The sequence below is a fragment of the Heptranchias perlo genome, chromosome 24, assembly GCF_035084215.1.
Source record: "Heptranchias perlo isolate sHepPer1 chromosome 24, sHepPer1.hap1, whole genome shotgun sequence".
Classification (NCBI taxonomy): domain Eukaryota; kingdom Metazoa; phylum Chordata; class Chondrichthyes; order Hexanchiformes; family Hexanchidae; genus Heptranchias; species Heptranchias perlo.
In genome coordinates this window covers 47,094,144-47,121,741 of record NC_090348.1, presented here as the reverse complement: position 1 = coordinate 47,121,741, position 27,598 = coordinate 47,094,144, and the positions used below count along the sequence as shown (strand labels likewise).

Here is a 27,598-nt window from a genome sequence, read left to right as displayed (position 1 = left end):
CCTGCTCTAATCCATCGCAGTCTCCTGCTCTAACACATCGCAGTGTTCTGCTCTAACCCATCGCAGTCTTCTGCTCTAACCCATCGCAGTCTCCTACTCTAATCCATCGCAGTCGCCTGCTCTAACCCATCGCAGTCTCCTGCTCTAATCCATCGCAGTCTCCTGCTCTAACCCATCGCAGTCTCCTACTGTAACCCATGGTAATCACTCATAAACTCTCATCATATCCTCTCCTTTCATTCTTCTGATGATTTTAAATTGATTACTTCACTTTATCCACTCACCGACCACTGGAAAATGTGATTTATGTTTGTTTTGCATGCAGTTTTCCTCTCACTGGTTAAATCCTTCCAAACTTACAACTGGCGTTACACCAATGAGCTGACCTCGAAAAATTAAGTGTAAAGGGCGTATTTCTATATCAGCCAATAATCATCTATCAATAATCAAAACAAGAACAACTTGCATTGATATAGCACCTTTAACATAGAAAAATATCCTAAGATGCTTCAAAATAAAAGATGCCAAGGAAATTCTAGCTTTTAGAAGCACTCAATACAAGAGAGTGAGAGAGAGGATGAGAGTAAGTGCGAGTGATTTACTTCCCTGAGACGCTGTTCTCTTTTCCCACAGCGGAAACTCCAATTGAAGAATTCACCCCCACACCGGCGTTCCCAGCTCTGCAATACCTGGAATCGGTGGACGTAGAGGGAGTGGCATGGAAAGCTGGGCTCAGGACGGGTGACTTCCTGATTGAGGTAAACGTGGAGTTCTTGAATTAAAGGGAAATGTTCATTGAAAACAAGTCTTTGGCAAACTTCAATTCTATCTGGGGAAGAAGAGGAGTTTTGGGAGCTGTAGCTAAAAAGGTTTTGAAGATTCTGAAGAGAACTGACAAAGTTGATCCAGGCAAATTGTTCCCAAATCCCAAGGGCACAAAGGAAGTAATGAGGGAGTTAGGGGTAAGAAGGGAGGACAGGAGGAACTTTATCACCCAAAGGGGAACTGAGTTGTGGAATAAGTTCCCAAGGATGTGAACAGTATAAATAAGGTGCATGGGTGGCCGGCTCTCCAAATGTAACGTGCTTCCACCCTACCCCCCGCCCCAGCCTGACATACAATTTAATCAGATTTATTACCAAAAATCTGAGGAGCGAGCCTTTAGCTTAGTGGTAGCATTCCCATCTCTAGGACAGAAGGTGAAAGGTTCAAGCCCCACTCCAGTTAGTCCCGGCGAGTAGAGACTAGAATATGGTCTTGAAATGCTGGGTTGACATCCAATGCGGGACCCACGTACGGACGGAGTGACCACTGGCTCAGTGGTAGCATTCTTACCCTTGAGTCAGAAGGGTTGGGTTCAGGCCTCACTCCATACTGCCCTGGCAAGCAGAAACCAGAACGCTGGCTAAGAATACTGGCTTGACGTACAGTGAGGTATTTGCATTCGATAGGTGTGGGTGACAATGTCAACAGACGGTTGGATGGTGCCACTGCTAGTCTGAAACGTGGTTTGGTGTCCTGCTAGCCTAGGTTGTTGGTTTAGTGTCCTGCTAGTCTGGAGCATTGGGCTGGTGTGACTGTTAGTCTGGAACATGATCTGCTGTCCTGCTAGTCAGGAGTGTTGGCCTGATGCCTGGTCAGCCTGGGGTGTTGGTTGGATGTCCTGTTAGCTTGGAGGGTTGGACTGGTGTCTTTCTATCCTGGAGTGTTGGGCTGGTGATTTTCTATCCTGTAGTGTTGGGCTGGTGTCTTTCTATCTGGAGTGTTCTCATAGAAAGTCACAGTGCAGACGGAGGCCATTCGGCCCATCGTGTCCGTGCCAGCCGAAAGGGAGCTATCCAACTTAATGCCACTTTCCAGCACTTGGTCCGGAGCGCTGTAGGTTATGTCACTTCAAGTGCACATCCAAGTACTTATTAAATCAGTTGAGGGTTTCTGCCTCTACCACACTTTCAGGCAGTGAGTTTGAGACCTCCACCACCCTCCAGGTGAAAAAGTTTCTCCTCAACTAATGTAATCCTTCTACCAATTACTTTATAAATCTTATTGCCCCCTGGTCACTGACCCCTCTGCTAAGAAAATAGGTCCTCCCTATCCACTCTATCTAGTCCCATCATAATTTTATACACCTCAATTAAATCTCCCCTCAGCCTCCTTTGTTCCAAAGAAAACAACCCCAGCCTATCCAATCTTTTCTCATAACCAAAATTCTCCAGCCCTGGCAACATACTCGTAAATCTCCTCTGCACCCTCCCTAGTGCAATCACATCTTTCCTCTAATGTGGTGACCAGAACTGTAAGCAGTACTCAAGCTGTGGCCTAACCAATGTTTTATACATTTTCAGCATAACTTCCCTGTATGCCTCGGCTAATAAAGGAAAGTATCCCGAATGCCTTTTTAACCACCTTATCTACCTGTCCTGCTACCATCAGGCATCTGTGGACATGCACTACAAGGTCCCTTTGTTCCTCTACACCTCTCAGTATCCTCCCAATTATTGTGTACTCCCTTGCCTTGTTTGCCCTCCCCAAATGCATTACCTCACACTTCTCTGGATTGAATTCCATTTGTCACTTTTCTGCCCACCCGACCAGTCCATTCATATCTTCCTGCAGTCTACAGCTTTCCTCCTCTCTACCAACCACATGGCCAATTTTTGTATCATCTGCAAACTTCTTGATCAAGCCCGCTACAGTCAAGTCCAAATCATTAATATATACCACAAAAAGCAAGGGACCTAGGACTGAGCCTTATGGGACCCCACTGGAAACAGCCTTCCAGGAGCAGCACCAGGGAACCTAAAAATGAGGTGCCAACCTGGCGAAGCTACAACACAGGACTACATGCATGCTAAACAGCAGAAGCAACATGCTATAGACAGAGCTAAGCGATTCCATAACCAACGGATCAGATCAAAGCTCTGCAGTCCTGCCACATCCAGTCGTGAATGGTGGTGGACAATTAAACAACTAACCGGAAGGGTCCATCACCATCCCCATCCTCAATGATGGCAGAGTCCAGCACGTGAGTGCAAAAGACAAGGCTGAAGCGTTTGCAACCATCTTCAGCCAGAAGTACCGAGTGGATGATCCATCTCAGCCTCCTTCCGATATCCCCACCATCACAGAAGCCAATCTTCAGCCAATTCGATTCACTCTACGTAATATCAAGAAACGGCTGAGTGCACTGGATATAGCAAAGGCTATGGGCCCCGACAACATCCCGACTGTAGTGCTGAAGACTTGTGCTCCAGAACTAGCCACGCCTCTAGCGAAATTGTTCCAGTACAGCTACAATACTGGCATCTACCTGACAATGTGGAAAATTGCCCAGGTATGCCCTGTCTAGAAAAAGCAGGACAAATCCAATCCGGCCAATTACCGCCCCATCAATCTACTCTCAATCATCAGCAAAGTGATGGAAGGTGTCATCGACAGTGCTATCAAGTGGCACTTACTCACCAATAACCTGCTCACCAATGCTCAGTTTGGGTTCCACCAGGACCACTCGGCTCCAGACCTCATTACAGCCTTGGTCCAAACATGGACAAAAGAGCTGAATTCCAGAGGTGAGGTGAGAGTGACTGCCCTTGACATCAAGGCAGCACTTGACCGAGTGTGGCACCAAGGAGCCCTAGTAAAATTGAAGTCAATGGGAATCAGGGGGAAAACTCTCCAGTGGCTGGAGTCATACCTAGCACAAAGGAAGATGATAGTGGTTGTTGGAGGCCAATCATCTCAGCCCCAGGACATTGCTGCAGGAGTTCCTCAGGGCAGTGTCCTAGGCCCAACCATCTTCAGCTGCTTCATCAATGACTTTCCCTCCATCATAAGGTCAGAAATGGGGATGTTCTCTGATGATTGCACAATGTTCAGTTCCATTCATATCGCCTCAGATAATGAAACAGTACGTGCCCGCATGCAGCAAGACCTGGACAACATCCAGGCTTGGGCTAATAAGTGGCAAGTAACATTCGTGCCAGACAAGTGCCAGGCAATGACCATCTTCAACAAGAGAGAGTCTAACCACCTCCCCTTGACATTCAACGGCATTACCATTGCCGAATCCCCCACCATCAACATCCTGGGGGTCATCATTGACCAGAAACTTAACTGGACCAGCCACATAAATACTGTGGCTACAAGAGCAGGTCAGAGGCTGGGTATTCTGTGGCGAGTGACTCACCTCCTGACTCCCCAAAGCCTTTCCACCATCTACAAGGTACAAGTCAGGAGTGTGATGGAATACTCCACTTGCCTGGATGAGTGCATCTCCAACAACACTCAAGGAGCTCGACACTATCCAGGACAAAGCAGCCCGCTTGATTGGCACCCCATCCACCACCCTAAACATTCACTCCCTTCACCACCAGCGCACCGTTGCTGCAGTATGTACCATCTACAGGATGTACTGCAGCAACTCGCCAAGGCTTCTTCGACAGCACCTCCCAAACCCGCGACCTCTACCACCTAAAAGGACAAGGGCAGCAGGCACATGGGAACAACACCACCTGCACGTTCCCCTCCAAGTCACACACCATCCCAACTTGGAAATATATCACCATTCCTTCTCAAGGGCAATTAGGGATGGGCAATAAATGCTGGCCTTGCCAGCGACACCCACATCCCATGAACGAATAAAAAAAAAGTCGCAAAAACACCCATCAACCCTTTGCTTCCTGCCTCTGAGCCAATTTTGGATCCAATTAGCCACTTTCCCTTGGATCCCATGGGATTTTACTTTTTTGACCAGTCTGCCATGTGGGACCTTGTCAAAAGCCTTGCGAAAATCCATGTAGACTACATCAAACGCGTTACCCTCAACGACCCTCCTTGTTAGCTGCTCAAAAAATTCTATCAAGTTAGTCAGACACGACCTTCCCTTAACAAATCCATGCTGACTCTCCTAGATTAACCCATGCCTTTCTAAATGCCGATTTATGCTGTCCCTCAGAATCAATTCCAATAATTTGCCCACCACCGAGGTTAGACTGACTGGCCTATAATTACTCGGCCTATAATTTCTCCCTTTTTCAACAACGGTACAATGTTAGCAGTCCTTCAATCCTCCGGCACCACGCCTGTAGCCAGGGAGGATTGGAAAATGATGGTCAGAACCTCCGTTATTTCCTCCCTTGCTTCTCTTAGCAGCCTGGGATACATTTCATCCGGGCCTGGCGATTTATCAACTTTCAAAGATGCTAATCCCCTTAATACTTCCTCTCTCACTATGTTTATCCCATCCGATATTTCACACTCCTCCTCCTTAACTACAATCTCTGCATCGTCCCCCTCTTCTGTGAAGACAGACGCAAAGTATTCATAAAGAACCATACCCACATCTTCCGCCTCCACACATAGGTTACCTTATAAGAAAAGCCTTACAATTTCCTTACTTATCCTCTTGCTCTTTATGTATTTATAAAACATTTTTGGGTTTTCCTTAATTTTACTTGCCAGTATTTTTCATGCCCTCTCTTTGCTTTCCTAATTTCCTTTTTAATTTCACCCCTGCACTTTCTATATGCCTCTAGGCTTTCTGCAGTATTGAGCTCATGACATAAGATTCCCTTTTTTGCCTTATCTTACCCTTGGTGTTTGGGCTGATGTCTTTCTATCCTGGAATGTTGGCCTGGTGGATTTCTACCCTAGAGAGTTGGGCTGGAGCCTTTATATGCTGTTGTATTGGGCTGGAATCTTTCTATCCTGCAGTGTTGGGCTGGAATCTTTCTATCCCGGAGTGTTGGGCTGTTGTCTTTCCGTCCTGAGTATTGGGCTGGTGTCTTTCTATCCTTCAGTGTTGGGCTGGTATCTTTCTATCCCGGAGTGTTGGGCTGTTCTCTTTCCATCCTGAGTGTTGGGCTGGATCTTTATATGCTCGAGTTTTCTGCTTGTATGTTCCCATCCCTGCGTGTTCGCCTGGTGTCTTCCTATACTGTAGTATGGGACTGTTGGGCTGATGTCTTTCTATCCTGGAGAGTTGGACTGGTGTCTTTCTATCCCGGAGTGTTGAGCTGTTGTCTTTCTATCCTGGAGAGCTGGGCTGGTATCTTTCTAACCTGGAGAGTTGGATTGGAGTCTTTCTATCCCGGCGTGTTGGGCTGTTGTCTTTCTATCCTGGAGAGCTGGGCTGGTGTCTTTCTATCCTGGAGTGTTGAGCTGTTGTCTTTCTATCCTGGAGAGCTGGGCTGTTGTCTTTCTATCCTGGAGAGCTGGGCTGGTGTCTTTCCATCCTGGAGAGCTGAGCTGGTGTCTTTCTATCCTGGAGTGTTGGGCTGTTGTCTTTCTATCCTGGAGAGCTGGGCTGGTGTCTTTCCATCCTGGAGAGCTGGGCTGGTGTCTTTCTATCCTGGAGTGTTGAGCTGCTGGCCTGTTGGACTGGTGTTTTTTTTTTATTCGTTCATGGGATGTGGGCGTCACTAGCGAGGCCAGCATTTATTGCCCATTCCTAATTGCCCTTGAGAAGGTGCTGGTGAGCCGCCTTCTTGAACCGCTGCAGTCCGTGTGGTGAAGGTTCTCCCACAGTGCTGTTAGGAATGGAGTTCCAGGATTTTGACCCAGCGACGATGAAGGAATGGCGATATATTTCCAAGTCGGGATGGTGTGTGACTTGGAGGGGAACGTGCAGGTGGTGTTGTTCCCATGTGCCTGCTGCCCTTGTCCTTCTAGGTGGTAGAGGTCGCGGGTTTGGGAGGTGCTGTCGAAGAAGCCTTGGTGAGTTGCTGCAGTGCATCCTATGGATGGTACACACTGCAGCCACACTGAGTGAATGTTTAGGGTGGTGGATGGGGTGCCAGTCAAGCGGGCTGCTTTGTCCTGGATGGTGTCGAGCTCCTTGAGTGTTGTTGGAGCTGCACTCATTCAGGCAAGTGAAGAGTGTTCCATCACACTCCTCACTTGCGCCTTGTAGATGGTGGAAAGGCTTTGGGGAGTCAGGAGGTGAGTCACTCGCCACAGAATACCCAGCCTCTGACCTGCTCTTGTAGTCACTGTATTTATGTGGCTGGTCCAGTTAAGTTTCTGGTCAATGGTGACCCCCAGGATGTTGATGGCGGGGGATTCGGCAATGGTAATGCCGTTGAATGTCAAGGGGAAGTGTTTAGTCTCTCTCTTGTTGAAGATGGTCATTGCCTGGTACTTGTCTGGTGTGACTGCTCCTTGCCACTTATCAGCCCAAGCCTGGATGTTGTCCAGGTCTTGCTGCATGCGGGCACGGACTGCTTCATTATCTGAAGGGTTGCGAATGGAACTGAACACTGTGCAATCATCAGTGAACATCCCCATTTCTGACCTTTTGATGGAGGGAAGCTCATTGATGAAGCAGCTGAAGATGGTTGGGCCTAGGACACTGCCCTGAGGAACTCCTGCAGCAATGTCCTGGGGCTGAGATGATTGGCCTCCAACAACCACTATCATCTTCCTTTGTGCTAGGTATGACTCCAGCCACTGGAGAGTTTTCCCCCTGATTCCCATTGACTTCAGTTTTACTTGGGCTCCTTGGTGCCACACTCGGTCAAGTGCCGCCTTGATGTCAAGGGCAGTCACTCTCACCTCACCTCTGGAATTCAGCTCTTTTGTCCATGTTTGGACCAAGGCTGTAATGAGGTCTGGAGCCGAGTGGTCCTGGCGGAACCCAAACTGAGCATTGGTGAGCAGGTTATTGGTGAGTAAGTGCCCCCTGATAACACTGTTGACGACACTTTCCATCACCTTGCTGATGATTGAGAGTAGACTGATGGGGCGGTAATTGGCCGGATTGGATTTGTCCTGCTTTTTGTGGACAGGACATACCTGGGCAATTTTCCACATTGTCGGGTAGATGCCAGTGTTGTAGCTGTACTGGAACAGTTTGTGTCCTGTTAGCCTGTGTGTTCGGTCAGTGTTCTGTTAGCCTGGAGTATTCGACTGGTGTCCTATTAACCTGGAATGTTGGGCTGGTGTCTTTATATCCTGGAGTGTTGGGCTGGTGTCTTTATATCCTGGAGTGTTGGGCTGGTGTCTTTATATCCTGGAGTGTTGGGCTGGTGTCTTTCTATTCTGTAGTATTGAGATAGTGTCTTTATATCTCAGTGTGTTGGGCTGGTGACCAGAATTGTTTGCAGTGGCCAAACTAGTGCTTTATTTAGATCCAGCATAACCTCTCTGCTCTTATATTCAATGCTTCAGCTAATGAAGGAAAGTATCCCGTATGTCTTCTTAACCATCTTATCCACCTGTCCTGCTACCTTCAGGGATCTGTGAACATGCACTCCAAGGTTCCTTTATTCCTCTACACTTCTTAGTATCCTGCCATTTATTGTGAATTCCCTTGCCTTGTTTGCCTTCCCCAAATGCATTACCTCACATTTCTCTGGATTGAATTCCATTTGCCACTTTTCTGCCCACCTGACCAGTCCATTGATACTTCCTGCAGTCTGCAGCTTTCCTCCTCACTGTCAACCACATGGCCAATTTTTGTATCATCTGCAACTTCTTAATCATGCCCCCTACATTTAAATCCAAATCATTAATATATAGCACAAAAAGCAAGGGTCCAAGTACTCAGCCCTGCAGAACCCCGCTGGACATTGCCTTCCAGTCATAACAACACCTGTCGACCATTACCCTTTGCTTCCTGCAACTGAGCTAATTTTGGATCCAACTTGCCACTTTTCCTTGGATCCATGGGCTTTTACTTTTTTGACCAGTCTGTCATGTGGAACCTTGTCAAAAGCCTTGTTAAAATCCATGTAGACTACATCAAACTTCCTCTCTGAACTTTCTATATTCTGCCTAGTTCTCACTTGTGTTAACAACCTGACATCTGATCTATGCCCCTTTTTCTGCTTCATCTTACTCTCTATTTATTTTGTCATCCAGGGAGCTCTGGCTTTAATTGCCCTACCTTTCTCCCTCGTGGGATTGTACCTGAACTGTACCTGAACCATCTCGTCCTTAAAGGCCGCCTATTATTCAATTACAGCTTTGCCTATCAATCTTTGATTCCAAATTGCCCGGGACAGATCAGTTCTCATCCCACTGAAATTGGCCCTCCTCCAATTGAGAATTTTTATTTTGGAGTGGTCCACGTACTTTTCCATAGCTATTTTAAACCTTATGATACTATGATTGCTGTCCCTAAATGTTCCCCAACTTGCTGCACTTGGCCCACCTCATTCCCCAGGACTAAGTCCAGCAATGCCTCCTTCCTCATTGGGCCCGAAACCTACAGGTCAAGAAAGTTCTTCTGAACACACTTCAAAAATTCTTGCCTTTGCCCTTTCCACTATTACCATCTCAGTCTATATTAGGATAGCTGAAGTCCCCCATTATCACTACTCTACTTGGTGTGGAGATGCCGGTGATGGACTGGGGTTGACAATTGTAAACAATTTTACAACACCAAGTTATAGTCCAGCAATTTTATTTTAAATTCACAAGCTTTCGGAGGCTACCTCCTTCCTCAGGTGAACGATGTGGTCTCGTCACATATATCTCTGTGTCTTCCCCTAATTATCTTTCTTCCGTTTCTGTGATCTCCTATGCTTGCTCTCTCCACCTTTGTCTCTTAAGTTCTACACTAAGTCCTGCTTGCCCCTCCATCCTTGCTGATCTACATTGGCTACATTCCACATCGTTCACCTGAGGAAGGAGGTAGCCTCCGAAAGCTTGTGAATTTAAAATAAAATTGCTGGACTATAACTTGGTGTTGTAAAATTGTTTACAATACTCTACTTGGAACAGAGAAGGTTGGAAGGAGATTTGATAGAGGTGTTCAAAATCATTAAGGGTCTAGACAGAGTAGATAGAGAGAAACTGTTCTCATTGGCAGAAGGGTCAAGAACCAGAGGGCATAGATTTCAGGTGATTGGCAAAAGAACCAAATATGACATGAGGAAAAACTTTTTTACACAGCGAGTGGTTAGGATCTGGAATGCACTGCCCGAGGGGGTGGTGGGGGCAAATTCAATCATGGCCTTCTAAAGGGAACTGGATAAGTACTTGAAAGGAAAAAATTTGCAGGACTACGGGGAAAGGGCGGGGGAGTAGGACTAGCTGGATTGCTCTTCCATAGAAGATGGGCTGAATGGCCTCCTTCCATGTTGTAACCTTTCTATGATTCTAAGAGGGCATAATCTGAAAATACGAGCCGGGCCATTCAGAAGTGAAATCAGGAGGCAATTCTTCACACAAAAGGCTTTGGATGCTGGGGGGTCAATTGAAATTTGTAAGACTGAAATTGATAGATTTTTGGTGGGTAAGGGTATAAAGGGATATGGAGCAAAGGTGGGTAAATAGAGTTGAGATACAAATCAGCCAGGATCTAATTGAATGGTAGAGCAGGCTGAAGAGGCTGGATAGCCTATTCCTGTTCCTGTGTTCCTATATATTGCACCAGAAAGGCTGTGGATTTTTGCCCCCCCCCCTCAAATCTATCATGGTCTCGTCACATATATCTCTGTGTCTTCCCCTAATTATCTTTCTTCCGTTTCTGTGATCTCCTATGCTTGCTCTCTCCACCTTTGTCTCTTAAGTTCTACACTAAGTCCTGCTTGCCCCTCCATCCTTGCTGATCTACATTGGCTCCCTGTCCTCCCATCACTCGAAGTTTGAAATCCTCATCTTCAAATCTCATCATAGCCTTACCCTATCTCTGTAACCCCCTCCAGCCTCGTAACCCCTTTCACACCTTTTGATCCTCTGCCTCTAGCCTTTTGTGTTTCCCACACCCTTTGTCCCAATCTTGATAGCAGACCTTCAACCACCTCATCCCCACTCTCTGGATCTCCCTCCCTAAACCCCTCTGCCTCTCTGTTTTTCTCCACCTTTAAAAACCTTCTCAAAACCCATCTTTATGACCAAGATTTCAGTCACACCTTCCTCTAATGCCTGTTCCTCTGTTTGGTTGAATTTGTGAGGCACCTTGGGAAGTTTTACATTATACATGTTTTTTTTAATTTGTTCTCGGGATGTGGGTGACATTGGCAAGACCCCATTTATTGGCCATCCCCAGTTGCCCTGAGAACCGCTGCAGTCCTTGTGGTGATGGTGCTCCCGCAATGGTGTTAGGTAGGGAATTACAGGATATTGATCCAACAGCAAAGAAGGACTGTCGCTATATGTCCAAGTCAGGGTGGTGTGTGACTTGGACGGAAACTTGGAGGTGATGGTGTTCCCACAACATTGCTGCTCTTGTCCTTCTCTGTGGTAGAGGCCACAGGGGAGGTGCTACTGAAGTAACCTTGGAGTGTTGCTCCAGTGCATCCTGTAGATCGTACATACTGCATCCTGTAGATCGTACACACAGTGCGCATGAAGCTGCAAGGCCATAGTGAGCCCTGTAATACTACAAGACCATAGTGAGGCCTGTATGATGCTACAAGGCCATAGTGAGGCCTGTATGTTGCTACAAGGCCATAGTGAGGCCTGTATGTTGCTACAAAGCCATAATGAGGCCTGTATGATGCTACAAGGCCATAGTGAGGCCTGTATGATGCTACAAGGCCATAGTAAGGCCCAAATGATGCTAAAAGGCCATAATGAGGCCTGTATTATGCTACAAGACCATAGTGAGGCCTATATGATGCTACAAGGCCATAGTGAGGCCTGTATGTTGCTACAAGACCATAGTGAAGCCTGTATGATGCTACGAGGCCATAATGAGGCCTGTATGATGCTACAAGGCCATAGTGAGGCCTGTATGATGCTACAAGGCCATAGTAAGGCCTGTATGATGCTACAAGGCCATAGTGAGGCCTGTATGATGCTACAAGGCCATAGTGAGGCCTGTATGATGCTACAAGGCCAAAGTGAGGCCTGTATGTTGCTACAAGGCCATAGTGAGGCCTGGATGTTGCTACAAGGCCATAATGAGGCCTGTATGATGCTACAAGGCCATAGAGAGGCCTGTATGATGCTACAAGGCCATAGCGAGACCTGTATGATGCTACAAGGCCATAGTGAGGCCTGTATGTTGCTACAAGACCATGGTGAGGCCTGTATGTTGCTAAAAGGCCATAGTGAAGCCTGTATGATGCTACGAGGCCATAATGAGGCCTGTATGATGCTACAAGGCCATAGTGAGGCCTGTATGATGCTACAAGGCCATAGTAAGGCCTGTATGATGCTACAAGGCCATAGTGAGGCCTGTATGATGCTACAAGGCCATAGTGAGGCCTGTATGATGCTACAAGGCCAAAGTGAGGCCTGTATGTTGCTACAAGGCCATAGTGAGGCCTGGATGTTGCTACAAGGCCATAATGAGGCCTGTATGATGCTACAAGGCCATAGTGAGGCCTGTATGATGCTACAAGGCCATAGTGAGACCTGTATGATGCTACAAGGCCATAATGAGGCCTGTATGATGCTACAAGGCCATAGTGAGGCCTGTATGATGCTACAAGGCCAAAGTGAGGCCTGTATGTTGCTACAAGGCCATAGTGAGGCCTGGATGTTGCTACAAGGCCATAATGAGGCCTGTATGATGCTACAAGGCCATAGTGAGGCCTGTATGATGCTACAAGGCCATAGTGAGGCCTGTATGATGCTACAAGGCCATAGTGAGACCTGTATGATGCTACAAGGCCATAGTTTCTTTTTAATTCATTCATGGGATGTGTGCATCGCTGGCGAGGTCAGCATTTATTGCCCATCCCTAATTGCCCTTGAAAAGGTGGTGGTGAGCTGCCTTCTTTGAACCGCTGCAGTCCGTATGGTGAAGGTTCTCCCACAGTGTTGTTAGGAGGGGAGTTCCAGGATTTTGACCCAGCTACAATGAAGGAACGGCGATATATTTCCAAGTCAGGATGATGTGTGAGGCCTGTATGTTGCTACAAGACCATAGTGAGGCCTATATGTTCCTACAAGGCCATAGTGAGACCTGTGTGACGCTACCAGGCCATAGTGAAGCCTGTATGTGCTAATGTTTAACGCTACCAGGCTATCGTAAGCCCTGTATGAAGCTGGAAGGCCATAGTAAGGCCTGTATGTTTCTACACAGTCATAGTGAGATCTGTATGATGTTACAAGGCCATAGTGAGGCCTGTATGTTGCTACCTGGCTATAGTGAGGCCTGAATGATGTTACACGGTCATAGTGAAACCTGTATAATAGTGCATTATGATAGGGATTCCTGTTATAATAGTACTGGCTACAGAGATAGTGGATGCATTGGTTGTAATCTTCCAGAATTCACTAGATTCTGGAAAGGTCCCAGCGGATTGGAAAACCACAAACGTAACACCCCTATTCAAGAAGGGAGTGAGACAGAAAGCAAGTAACTATAGACCAGTTAGCCTAACATCGGTCATTGGGAAAATGCTAGAATCCATTATTATGGAAGTAGTAGCAGGACATTTGGAGACTCATAATACAATCAAGGAGGGTCAACATGGTTTTATGAAGGGGAAAGCATGTCTGACAAATTTATTCGAGTTCTTTGAGGAAATAACGGGCAGGGTGGATAAAGGGGAACCAATGGATGCAGTACATTTGGATTTCCAAAAGGCATTCGATAAGGTGCCACATAAAAGGTTACTGCACAAGATAAGAGCTCATGGTATTGGGGGTAATATACTGGCATGGATAGAGGATTGGCTAACTAACAGAAAACAAAGAGTCGGGATAAAGGGGCCATTTTCAAAATGGCAATCTGTAACTAGTGGGGTGCCGCAGGGATCAGTGCTGGGGCCTCAACTATTTACAATATATATCAATGACTTGGAAGAAGGAACAGAGTGTCTTGTGGCCAAATTTGCTGATGATACAAAGATAGGTGGAAAAGCAAGTTGTGACGAGGACACAAAGTTTCTGCAAAGGGATATTGACAGGTTAAGCAAATGGGCAAAAATTTGGCAGATGGAATATAATGTGGGAAAATGTGAAGTCATCCACTTTGGGAGGAAAAATAAAAAAGCAAAATATTATTTGAATGGAGAAATACTACAAAATGCTGCGGTACAGAGGGATCTGGGTGTTCTCATACATGAAATGCAAGAAGTCAACATACAGGTGCAGCAGGTAATCCGGAAGGCAAAGGGAATATTGGCCTTTATTTCTAGGGGGATGGAGTATAAAAGCAGAGAAGTCACGCCACAAATGTACAGGGTGCTGGTGAGGCCATACCTGGAGTACTGCGTACAGTTCTGGTGCCCTTATTTAAGGAAGGACATACTTGCATTGGAGGCAGTTCAAAGAAGGTTCACTAGGTTGATTCCGGGTATGGAAGGGTTGTTTTATGAGGAAAGATTGAACAGGTTGGGTCTATACTCATTGGAGTTTCGAAGAATGAGAGGAGATCTTATTGAAACATACAAGATTCTGAGGGGACTCGATAGGGTAGATGCTGAGAGGATGTTACCCCTCATGGGGGAATCTAAAACTAGGGGGCATAGTCTCAGAATAAGAGGTCACCCGTTTAAGACGGAAATGAGGAGGAATTTCTTCTCCCAGAGGGTCGTGAATCTTTGGAATTCTTTACCCCAAAAAGCTATGGAGGCTGAGTCATTGAATACATTCAAGGCTGAGTTAGACAAATTTTTGATCAGCAAGGGAGTCAAAGGATATCAGGAAAAGGCGGAAAATGGAGTTGAGGTAAAAATCAGATCAGCCATGATCTTATTAAATGGTGGAGCAGGCTTGAATGGCCAAATCGCCTACTCCTGCTCCTATCTCTTTTGGTCTCTTATGATCTTATGATCCTCTACAATCCTGTAAGGCCATAATGAGACCTACATCAAATGAAATTTTGAGTGTGGATGTCAAGTGAGAATAAGATTGGGCTGGGCAGGGTGGTGATGTTGCATATGGTTGAATAGCCGACCATCATTCACTACGGTGGTTCACACATGATATCTGCTCACTGGGGTGGGATATTAGGGGGAAGTCGGCACTCGTGGAGATGTATCCTAGCAGGAGTCAAGGCCATCAGGAGAGGAGATGAAAATTCCAGTAAAAATGGCAGCCATATCAGGCCTGTTGCAAGGTTCCAGTAAGATAGCTCAATCAGGCCTGGTACCAGTTTCCACTTCAGCTCAGGGTAGGGTTACCAACTCAGGTTGGACATATTCCTGGAGGTGTCATCGCATGACCTTCTGCCTCCAACCACCTCGCCCCCACACTCCCGCCATTGGTCACCCAACACGCCCATACTTGAAGTGCACCAACTTCCCACGGCCAATCAGAAAGCGAATAGACTCTTCGTTACCCGATTGGATAATTCTTGACTGTCAGTCAAACATCCTTTCTTCCCATGTCCAAAATTTTTATAACTAATAAACAAAAGTGTTCCAAGAAATTTTATTTTAAAACACAATTTTTAATGCCCCTATCATTTTTCTCCTGGGTTTGTTCGCAGCGGTGTCTTGGAGGTTAATCTTTAATTCCTGGAGACTCCAGGATTATCCTGGAGGGTTGGCAACCCTAGCTCAGGATAAGAAAGCTGTATCGGGCCTAGTGCATGGTTCCAGCTCAGGGTAAGATAGTCCTGTATATCACACTTTGTTCCAATGTTTTTCTGTCATTTCCTTGGACACACAGAACTAGAAGCAGAAAAGAGAGCAGCAGGAACTGGCAGTGCTTTTGCTGGCTCTAACACAGGGTAATTGCTGCTGTATGTTTGGCTGGAAGCCATTCACTGTCAGACTGAAATGTTTGCAGTGGTGAATTAGAATGATCATTAAGTAAAACATAGAGTGTCAGTGCCTGCATTGCTTCAGTATGTCAAGAGGCTGGGTTGGCTGATTCAGTCAGTTTCATCCTGAGTTCTCAAAGTCACGTGATAACACAACCCACTCAGTCACAATTATTGTGAATTTCACTACCTGTCACAAGCCGGTAGGTATAGTCATAGAATAGAAACTTGGCACATGTCTGTACAGCTGATGTGTGTGTTAGTGTGTGCATCTTACTGTGTGTGTGTTAGTGTGCTTGTGTGTTAGTTTGAGTGTGTTAGTGTGTGTGCTTGTGTGTTAGTGTGTGCTTCTGTGTTTGTTTGTGTGTGTGCTTGTGTGTTAGTGTGTGTGTGTGTGCTTGTGTGTTAGTGTGTGGGTGTTATGTGACAGTAGGAGCCTCCTGGGTCTGAGGTGGCCCTTGTCTCATGGCCAACTAACTGCTCAGTTGGACCTGCCACAGGATGCAGCCCTTATGCTGCATCCTGTGGCAGCCTGGCCTTGTGCAGGCATCAGAGGGAGGGGCTGGTCTGGACAACACATCATCTCTGCCTCGTCTTGCTTTACCACTGGTACTGGGTACATCTCAGCATAGCTACTGATCAGCAGGTGCCAATGAAATCAGTGAGGCCCCGCCTGTAATTGGTTGCCAAGTTTGCTGAAGCTGGAAGCAACAGTCTTCAATCTAGCGCGCCGCACCCATTGGCAGCAGTCTGAGTCCATGGAAGAATAATGTAGGAACAGTGGTAAGCCATTCAGCCCCTCAAGTCTGTTCCACCATTCAGTAAGATCATGGTCGATCTGTACCTTAACTCCACTTACTGCCTTTGCTCCATATCCCGAGATCCCCTTACCCAACAAAAATCTTATCGATCTCAGTCTTACAAATTTCAATTGACTCCCAGCATCCACAGCCTTCTGGGGGGAAAGAGTTCCAGATTTCCACTACCCTTTGTGTGCAAAAGTGCTTCCTGATTTCACTCCTAAATGGCCCAGCTCTAGCTGTGCCCCTTATTCTGGATTCCCCTACCAGAGTAAATAGAATATCTTAATCATTTTAATTATCTCTATTAAATCATCCCTCAAACTTCTAAACTCAAGGGAATTCAAGCCATGGTTATGCAACCTATCCTCGGAATTTAACCCTTCAAGTCCTGGTATAATTCTGGTGAATCAGCACTGTACCCCCTCCAAGGCTAATGTATCCTTCCTGAGGTGCAGTCATCCAGATGAGGTCTGAACAAGGCTCTGTACTACTGAAGCATCACTTCCTCACTTTTGTAATCCAGCCTCCTTGAGATAAAGGCCAACATTCCGTTAGCTGTTTCGCTAACTTTTTGTACCTGTGCATGAACTTTGAGTCATTTGTGCACCTAGACACCCAAATCTCTCTGCTCCTCCACAGTTCTTATTCTCTCCCCATTAAGAAAAAATTCTGATTTGTCTTTCTCAGATCCAAATTGGATAATAACCTCACACTTCCCCACATTCAACTCCATCTGTCACAGTTTTGCCCACTAACTATCTGTCACTGTCCCTTTGTAACTTGTTCCCATCTACACAACTAACTGTGCCTCCTAACTTAGTGTCATCTGCAAAGTTTGACATACAACTCTCCATTCCTTCATCCAAGTCATTGATATACTCGGTGAAAAGCTGAGACCCCGATACATATCACTGGGGAACACCACTTGTCACATCCCACAAATCAGGGAACGAGCCCTTTATCCCTACTCTCTGTCCCCTATCTTCCAACCAAGTTACCTCCAATTTTCTGCACTCTCATTTTTGCTAGTAATCTCTTGTGCAGAATCTTATCAAATGCCTTCTGGAAGTCCATATAGAGAACATCCATAGACACTCCTCTATCCACCACGCTTGTGACCTCCTCAAAAAATTCAACTAGATTTGTCAGACATGACGTACCCTTCAGAAATCCATGCTCACTCTCTTTGATCAACTGATACCTGTCCAAGTGCTCAGTCACTCTGTCCCTGATGATAGATACCAGTAATTTCCCCACAATTGATGTTAAACTAACAGGTGTGTAATTTCCTAGTTTATTTCCCACCACCTCCCTGCCTAAATAATGGAGTGACTTTTGCAATTTTCCAATCCAAAGGCACAATTCTTGAATCTAGAGAGCTTGGGAAAAGTATGACTAATGCATCTGCAATTTCCTCACCTATTTCTTTTAATATAAGAATGTAAGTGAGAAGCAGGAGTTGGCCATACGGCCCTTTGAGCCTGTTACGCCATTCAATAAGATCATGGCTTCTACCTCAACTTCACTTTCCCTCCCTATCCCCATATCGCTTGATTCTCTTCGTATCCTGGGGTGGAAACCATCAGGCCCTGGTCTATCTTTAAAAAATTATATTAAATCCATTAAGTTCCTACCCTTGATGCATTTTTATGTTCCCTTGTGCCACTGGTATTTTGTCCTCATCCTCCGCTGTGAAAACAGATACAAAGTATTAATTTAACAAGTTGGCAATTGAAACCGATGGTTTCATCAAGGCATTCACTGCGGAAAACTCTCCAGTGGCTGGAGTCATACCTAGCACAAAGGGAGATGGCAGTGATTGTTGGAGGCCAATCATTTCAGCCCCAGGGCATTGCTGCAGGAGTTCTGCAGGGCAGTGTCCTAGGCCCAACCATCTTCAGCTGTTTTATCAATGACCTTCCCTCCATCATAAGGTCAGAAATGGGGATGTTCGCTGATGATTGCACAGTGTTCAGTTCCTTTCACAACCCCTCAGATAATGAAGGAGTCCATGCCCGCAAGCAGCAAGATCTGGACAACATCCAGGCTTGGGCTGATAAGTGGCAAGTAACATTCGCGCCAGACATGTGCCAAGCAATGACCATCTCCAACAAGAGAGAGTCTAACCACCTCCCCTTGACATTCAACGGCATTACCATCACCGACTCCCCCGCCATCAACATCCTGGGGGTCACCATTGACCAGAAACTTAACTGAACCAGCCACATAAATACTGCGGCTACAAGAGCAGGTCAGAGGCTGGGTATTCTGTGGCGAGTGACTCACCTCCTGACTCCCCAAAGCCTTTCCACCATCTACAAGGCACAAGACAGGAGCGTGATGGAATACTCTCCACTTGCCTGGATGAGTGCAGCTCCAACAACACACAAGAAGCTTGACACCATCCAGGACAAAGCAGCCCGCTTGATTGGCACCCCAACCACCACCCTAAACATTCACTCCCTTCACCACCGGCTCACCGTGGCTGCAGTGTGTAGCATCAATAGGATGAACTGCAGCTACTCACCAAGGCTTCTTCAACAGCACCTCAACCTGCGACCCCTACCACCTAGAAGTACAAGGGCAGCAGGCACATGGGAACAACACCACCTGCACGTTCCCCTCCAAGTCACTCACCATCCTGATTTGGAAATATATCGCCGTCCCTTCATCGTCGCTGGGTCAAAATCCTGGAACTCCCTTCCTAACAGCACTCTGGGAGAACCTTCACCACACGGACTGCAGCGGTTCAAGAAGGCGGCTCACCAGCACCTTCTCAAGGGCAATTAGGGATGGGCAATAAATGCTGGCCTTGCTAGCGACGCCCACATCCCATGAACGAATAAAAAAAAACCCCTATAACTGCCACACCTTCATGCAGTGTAGCAAAATCATTCTCCGATGTACTGCACATGTTGCTGGTGGACCTCTCCACCTGAGGCCCCATCCGTAACAGACTGTCCCCTTTACCTTCAACGTTTAATGCTCTGTGAGCACATTCTTCTAAATACAAGGCCCGCGAGCCTTCGATTCCCAAGCTCTTCAGACAAGAGGCGACAATAGTCGACTCTCCATATTCAAAGTCTGCTTCCTCATGTTACTGTCCCAGCTGCTCCTGCTCACCCATTCTCTTTGTGCTTCACCCAGTGCACTCCTCTCTGCCTCACCCTCTAACTCTTCCACAGAAGGAGTCTTAGCAGGGTTTCCTGATATGGTTCACTGTCAGAAGATTTGGGATACGATAGGACGAGAAGATGAAAAAGATATCATCACAAATCCACAGCTGTCAAACACACTCCTACTTCCCATCTCATACGCTCTCTATGGCCTCGGTTTGGAGCAGGTCCTTGTAGGGGTGAGATGCCAGAGTCTTGGGGGAGACCACTTCTCATCGCAGCCGTCTACCATGCTACCGTCTCCACAGTGTTGATAAGCAATTCAAGCATCTCAACCCAATGTGTGATGGAGGCCATTGGAAGTGACACATCTGCTTAGAACAGTGGATTCTTGGAAGGTGGGGCTGGCTCCTGTTATCATGCTAGCCCTGGTAACATTATTCGGCTTGTCCCTGCGCTGAGTGGCCATTCGTAGCCATTCTTTTTTATGACCCTTGGTGCTTGAGTCGTTGGGTGCCATAAAGACCTCCCTCCTCCTCCCTCCAGCAAAACTTCCACAGCTGTGAAAGGGGACCCGGAGCTCCAGCCCTCCCTTACACCAGACAGACATTTATTTCAACAGAAATTGTTTCTGTGCACCAAAACTGATGATGGAGCTGCAGTGGACCTTTAAATAGTGCAGCAACACATCTATAAGCTGCCATCGAAAGGGCAGCTTCCAATGTGAGCAAGTTGCTGACGTGTATTTAACCTGTGCTGTACCTGCCCTGAGAGTGTTTGATGGGACAGTGTAGAGGAAGCTTTACCCTGTATCTAACCCGTGCTGTTCCTGCCCTGGGAGTGTTTGATGGGACAGTGTAGAGGGAGCTTTACTCTGTATCTAACCCGTGCTGTTCCTGTCCTGGGAGTGTTTGATGGGACAGTGTAGAGGGAGCTTTACTCTGTATCTAACCTGTGCTGTTCCTGTCCTGGGAGTGTTTGATGGGACAGTGTGGAGGGAGCTTTACTCTGTTTCTAACTCTGCTGTACCTGCCCTGGGAGTGTTTGATATTGAATTTTTGTGTAAGTTAACAGGTTTTTGACCAAACTGAATGTTTCAAAATGTGTGAGGAGACGACACCTGAACAAAGAAAGTTTATAAAATACACCCTGTTGTTTCCTGATGTCTGGTGACTATTGGGCATCTCACACTCCCCCCCCCAATTCCCTGAATCGCTTCTCTCTCCACAAGCATATCCAATTCCGTTGACTCCATTTACACATTCTGCTTCAATGGCGTGAATTTTTACCTTTACTGCCAGGCAGAAAATAAGCGGTAGCAGAACAGTTGCCTGTTTTACATCCTGCCCAATGGAAGTCGATGCAAACGTAAACCATGTAGGGTGTAAAACGGGTGACCGGTTCCCTACCACCTGTATTCCACCCAGCGGTAAAGGTGGAAGCTTTACTCTTTACTCTGTGCCTCCCCGGGAACTCATCTACTTTGGTTGAACACAGTTACCCCGACAACCCTCTTAACTCCTAACGACTTCATTTCTTAATATAAAAACAGGAAGTGCTAGTAATGTGGCAGACCCATCAACATTTGAAAGAATTCTCGTCATCAGTCGACTGTCGTCGGAGCTTAACGTTTTGGGTCATATGAACTCTACACAAGACACGTGAACTCGTCTTGTCTCCTTTCAGGTGCTGACAGACCTGACGGGTGGTTCCAGCACTTTTTGGGGGGTTTTCTTTCAGCTGTTTTCCTTTGTATCTCCCTAATCCTTGACTTGCGTCCCTGGTGTTTGACCCTTTTATCCCCAACGAGCCGTTTTACCAGACACGCATTGCCTGGTGTGCAAAGGGTCACGGTCTGAATGCATTTGTCTTCCTTCGCAGGTCAATAACAACAACGTGGTGAAGGTTGGACACAAGCAGGTGGTCTCCATGATCCGACTGGGAGGGAATAAGCTGCTGATGAAGGTGGTGACAGTTAGCCGAAAGCCTGAACTGGAGGACGGAATGAGGAAAAAAGGTCAGGATATAGTTAACGGTAATGGAAGAATACTGTCGGAGTTAACCCTTTCACTGATCAACTGAATGGCAGACAGTTTGGGTAATGGTACTGGTTGCAGAGAAGCTACTGATAATTATTTGAGGTTGGGTGTGCATCCTAATTCCCCACAAAGAGAATTCCTAATTACACTGCCATTGGGTGCAAAAGACTCAAGCCAGGTGGGCAGATATTCATCTGCTGTAGGAGAAGGAAAGGTCTATTTGGAACTGAGTCTAACCCCCCTCCCCCCGCCCCAGTCAGTTACAGAGCTTTCCTATCTTTCTCCCCCCTAGTCAGTCAGAGAATGAGACTATGCCCCTTCCCCTCAATCACTTAGGGAGCTCGTCAGCAGCCCCCCTCACCTTTGTCAGTTTTGGGAGCTAGTCAAAGACCCCTCCTCAATAGGTTAGGAAGTTAGTCAAAACCTCCTCTCCCCAATAGGTTTGGGAATGAGTCAAATCCCTACTCCCCAACAACTCAGGCAGTGAGTTGAAGCACCTTTCCCTCAAGTCAGTTAGCGGACTCCTCAAAGATGCTATTGCTTGATAAGCTAGGGAGCGAATTAAGCTCTCCTCCCCTCAGTAGATTGGGAGCTAATCAAAGCTCTCTATCTGTCAGCCATTTTGTTAGCTGAAGCCCCCTTCCCTTCAATGAGTTTGGGAGAGAGTTGAAGCCCCCTCCCCTAAGTCAGTTGGAGAATGATTTAAAGTTAGTTGTAGAATTATTTGAAGCCTCCTCTCAGTTAATTGGAGAATGATTTAGAGCCTCCTCCCCTCAATCAGTTAGCGAGTGAGTTGACCTCCCTTGCTCCTAATGTCCAACTTTAGACCAAGATTGACAGAGCACTCCTGATTTCATAAATTGTTCTTGTGTTTTTCCAAAGGAAGACATTAAATGTTGGGATTCTCTAAAAGGAAAGAGGGAGGGAATAAAACAGAAGTAATATACTGAACCAAGAATCTCTGCTATTCAGTACAATGACAACCTGAGTGGACACTTATCAAACTGAGAGCATGTGACACGGTGAAAGGGTTAAAACCTCTACATGGAAACTGCCTCTCACTGAGCCTGTTTTATGAAACTCACTCTCACCAGAAGGACAATCCATAATTCTATGCCCATCCACTCCTGGGGTGACTCAACTGCTGATTCAGTAAGTAGCTTAACCATACAGACCAAGAAGGTCCCAGGTTCTGAGCTCTGGTATGTGCTGAGTTAGCTGATGTCAGCAGGGATGGTGGCAGGGTTCCCCAACTGTCATTTACACCCCTGGGCTAGAGGAGAAAAAGTTGACTCCTGATCAAGCGCTCCCATTTGGAAGTGTGCATGTGTGGACAAAAGACGAGGACAGAATCAGGCTCAGCTGCAATACCCATTGCAGTTAAACAGCCTGCTAAAACTCACTGTCTGGGTTCACACCAGAAGAATGGTCAAAGGGACGAACACGTCATGGACCAGCAGGGAGTCAACACCTTCCAGCGAGAAGGTGGGGAGGGATGAAAATTGAGGGAATAAGGAAAGAGCAAAAGACGCCATGTGAAATGTAGTTTCCAGGTTGATGGGATGTGTTGATATTTGTGTGAGAATGCAGCATGCCGTGGATGCATACTCAAGTGAATTATTGTTGAATTTGTTATTTATCTGTTTGGCAAAATGTGTTTAAGTTTAACTAATGAACGTTGATATAATAAGGCAACATACAAAATTGGAAATGTCTTTTGGTGGTTCTATTGATGTAGTTGTCCCTTTGCAATGAATTGGGTTGTAGATTGGGTTTGAAGACTGATCTTTTTGTGGGCCCTTGGTTGAACTTGTGCTTCTTATGCCAGTTTAGTGCCAATTTGCACTGACTATGGTTCTGTGAACTCACATGCACTGAGAGCTGGGTTAAGAGAACCCAAACTCATTTCACGTCGGCACTTTGATGCATTGTACAGTAGCAGTTGCTGAGGTCGGGCGGGAGGTTGTATGAGTAGATCCACAGAGTACAAGACAAGGAGAGCACACTGACACTCTGTAGAGCACTGGAGAGACTACTCCTGGGAGTATTAGGGGAAATTCAGTGAGGCTGCACTCCAGCAGTGGGAGAATTGGGGCTGTAGAGTTATAGCCCTGTCTCCGACCCATGCTCCACCCAGCGAGCCTCGTCGAAATCACTAAAAGTAGCAACACAGATTAATAAGGCCATAAAAAAAACAAAGCACTGGGGTTCATTTCCAGAGGAATAGAATTGAAAAGCAGAGAAGTCATATTAAACTTATATAGAACCATGGTTGGACCACACTTGGAGTACTGTGCACAGTTCTGGTCTCCATATTACAAAAAGGATATAGAGGCACTGGAGAAGGTTTACAAGGATGGTACCAGAAACTGAGAGGTTATATCTATCAGGAAAGATTGAACAGGCAGGGGCTCTTTTCTCTAGAAAGGAAAAGACTGAGGGGTGATCTGAAGGAGATCTTTAAGATTTTGAAAGGGATTAATAGGGTAGGTGCAGAGAAGATGTTTCCACTGGGGGAGACCAAAACTCGGGGCCATAAGTATAAGATAGTCTCTAATAAATCCAATAGGGAATTCAGGAGAAACTTCTTTGCCCAGAGAGTGGTTAGAATGTGGAACTCACTACCTCAAGGAGTAGTTGAGGCGAATAGCGTAGATGCATTTAAGGGGAAGCTAGATAAATATATGAGGGAGAAAGGAATAGAAGGTTATGCTGATAGTTAGATGAAGAGGGGTGGAAGGAGGCTTCATGTGGAGCATAAACCAGTTGGGCCAAATGGCCTATTTCTCTGCTGTACATTCTATGTAAATCTCTGTACCCTCTCGTGTCCAGTTTTGTTCAGCACTCTTGAGAAAAGGAACATTGGAAGTGATTTACAGGAGGAAAATAACTGTGCAGGCTCTTTAGCCAATGAGTTAGGATGAGAGGTCAAATTGTCCTCACTAGAAAAAAGTAGGTTAAAGGTGGGGAAGGGGTTCATGATCCAAGACATTAAAAATGCTAAAGGGAATTGGTGTTGTTTTTACTTCATTCTTGGGATGTGGGCATCGCTGGCAAAGCCAGAATTTATTGCCCATCCCTAGTTGCCCTTGAGAAGGTGGTGGTGGGCATTTTTCTTGAACCGCTGCAGTCGATGTGGTGAAGGTTCTCCCACAGTGCTGTTAGGTAGGGAGATCCAAGATTTGATCCAGCGACGTTGAAGGAACCAAGTCAGGATGGTTTGTGGCTTGGAGGGGAACTTGGATGTGGTGTTGTTCCCATGCACCTGCTGCCCTTGTCCTTCTAGGTGGTGGAGGTCACGGGCTTGGGAGATGCTGCCGACGAAGCCTTGGCGAGCTGATGCAGTGCATCCTGTAGGTAGTACATGCAAAGGTCTTTGTGTGAACAGGAAGGGAACTGAGGAACTTGACTGCAAGATGGAGTAGGAACCAATCACACCTGTAGAACTGTTAAACTAGTGGAATAGTCTACTGTAGCCTAAGACTGTTGAATATTGAACAAATTGTGAACAGATTTGTCTGGAGCAGGGAGCCGAGGGAGACAATTGCTGCCATATTAGGAAGGAGATGAAATGGCCTCATCTGCAGACCTGTACAGTGCTTGTGTTGGTGGGGGGAGTCGCCTAGGGGATTATATTTGAACAGTTAAATGTTAAGAACTCTTGGAAAGATTTGCGCTCTCACTCTCGGGTCCGATGGGTTTCAATTTACGACTGAATTAAACCGTCTAGCCCGAGGTAAATTATTCACACTTCAGTCCCTTAACGAGTGGGAATAAGCTGCTTAAACTATGAAAAACAGATCATTTGTCGCTCTGGTAAAGGTTAAAAAATGGCAGAAGACCATGTTTTCGGTGAAATGGAACTTTTAAAATGTTGGTTTATACTGTACAAAAAAAAATGAAGCATGCATTTCTTTGGCACCAAAACTATGTTAACGACAACAGAGGACCATCGAGAGGCCACTGGGCCATCACTGTCAGGAGAGTTAATAAATTTGTGCAAAAAAAAAGTGCCCCAAACTGCAAACGGCTGTCGCAAACGAGATAATGAACTAAAAAAACAAAAAAGGGTTGCGAGGCTAACCAGCAACACACTAGGAAACGCAAACCAACTGCACAGGACAGCAGGGCACCTAGCAAAATATCTCCCTTGAACCGAGAAACCGCTAGTTCAACCGTTCAACCAGCAAGGCACCGATGAGACCACCTCCACGCCAGAGCCCGTCACCAAATCTGGTAAGTCATGTAAATAATGTCTGCTGTCTGTTTTAGTTAGAAATAAATAAATACTAACAACATAGCCCTATAAATTAGTCTTCTCTAACATGCATGCTAGCAATGATTCCATAGGGTCTTGTACATCCTTAGACGTAACCTCCCAAATCCATAATCGTTTGCTGTGCCTGCAGTAAGTTCCTTGACAAGTGGCACTTCGATGCTCTCCTGATTGCTCAGTGGGTTAACGCACCACCCAGTGTGGTACTGAGCCATACAGGCCAGGCAGGTCCCAGGTTCGACCCTTGGTCTGTGCTGAGTTAGCTGATCTCAGCCAGGGGCAGCAAGGGGGGTTGGGGGGGCACTACGATTGGCCTTCGTGTCCCTGGGCTAGGGAGGGATAAAAAACAAAAATCAGCCAGAGTTCCTGCTCCTGATCGATATCCAGTGACTCCTACTGGGAAGCACGCGTGTGTTTGGAAGTCGGGGTGAGGGCTGGATCGGGCTCGGCTGTGACGTCTCTCTCGGTCAAATTGCCAACCGAAGCTCGCTGCCTAGACTCGCATCTGGAAAATGGCTCGGTGGGCAAGGTGCCGGAGGGATGCCAGTGTCCGTCGGACCCTTCCCAGCAGGAGTCACTGCTTTCAGGAGAGGAGAGGGAAAGCCAATTGGAGAAGCGTCAGTGGTACTCTGTCGTCTGCAACAGTCTGATTGTAAAAACAAAATCTCAACTTGCTACGTAACCCCAGAACCAACATTAAAGGCAACCTCTTATGTCTCCACAGATGAATCACTCACATCAACCAGCACTGAGTCACTCGAAGGACTCATCAATATTTTCAAAGATGACGAAGGTTCTGAGGAAGATGATGTCAAGTTCGACCAGGGGGAAAGCGTCACAACCCCACAAGACCCGGGATCCGAACTCCACGCCTGTGACTGTGCTCTGGAATGGCAGGAGGACCTGGCACAGGACCTGACTCCTGTGGCCGGAGCTTCCAAAGGACCTCTCCTGGATTGTGCCATACAAGCCGGAGGGTCCACCATGGAAGACCAAGGGACACATCAGCCACGGCTGACAGGTGCTAGCCCTGAAACATCCCCAGCACACACCCAACAGATGTTGGAACAGACCGTTCACCTCCTTCATGAGGCAGTGCAGAACTTCCACGCCACTGTGCAGTCCGGATACACCCAGATGCACAGTGACATGACAAGATCGCATACTATCATGCAGTTTGGTTGGGCGCAGTTCACAGAGCAGGTTGGCTGTCTGGTCAGCCTACTCAGGACCCTGGTGCAAGACCACCAGGCCTCCACCCCTCAGCTCCGGGACGTTGCTGTTCAGAGCTCTCTTAAGTCCCCTGAAGGCCAGTCTGCAGGGGTCGTGGTGCCAGCAGCCAGCTCTCCTGTGGCTGATGTACTGCCAAATACACAGTGCAACCCAGTGGGGGATCACTTGAATGACGGGTCCTCCCAAAGCTCAGTCACCTGTCCCTCTGTAAATAGAACACATGTACATAGTTTTAATATATAACCATGTAAATAATTCAACTGCATTGACACAATTTGGGTTTTGCCATTGTTAAGTTTGCACATCTTTTACATAAGTCAACGAGACTACCTCAACACTACCAATTGAAAAGAAGTGCTCTGTCATTTTGTTTTACTTTGTATGTTCATCTACACAGCTACTTAGTGAAGACACCTACACTGTTATGTTGGAACAGTCAACAAATGTTATTTCATTATCTGTATTGTTCATCTAACCATTTGACTAAACAGTTTCTATTTCATCACCTCTTTGTCCAGTGT

At 46.6% G+C, this 27,598-nt stretch overlaps 1 protein-coding gene across 7 annotated transcripts in view; it reads left to right on the top strand.

Moving 5' to 3' along the window:
• Positions 1-27,598, top strand: part of shank3a (SH3 and multiple ankyrin repeat domains 3a) — a 777,353-nt gene that overhangs the window by 662,319 nt on the left and 87,436 nt on the right. For all 7 annotated transcript variants that reach the window (XR_010967116.1, XM_068005245.1, XM_068005243.1 and 4 more), the window contains 2 exons: positions 634-758; positions 21,411-21,546. Coding sequence is in view for 6 of the 7 variants with exons in the window: in XM_068005245.1 (XP_067861346.1) it covers positions 634-758; positions 21,411-21,546 (261 nt within the window). In the remaining variant the exon portion in view is untranslated. The remainder of the gene's footprint in view (positions 1-633; positions 759-21,410; positions 21,547-27,598) is intronic.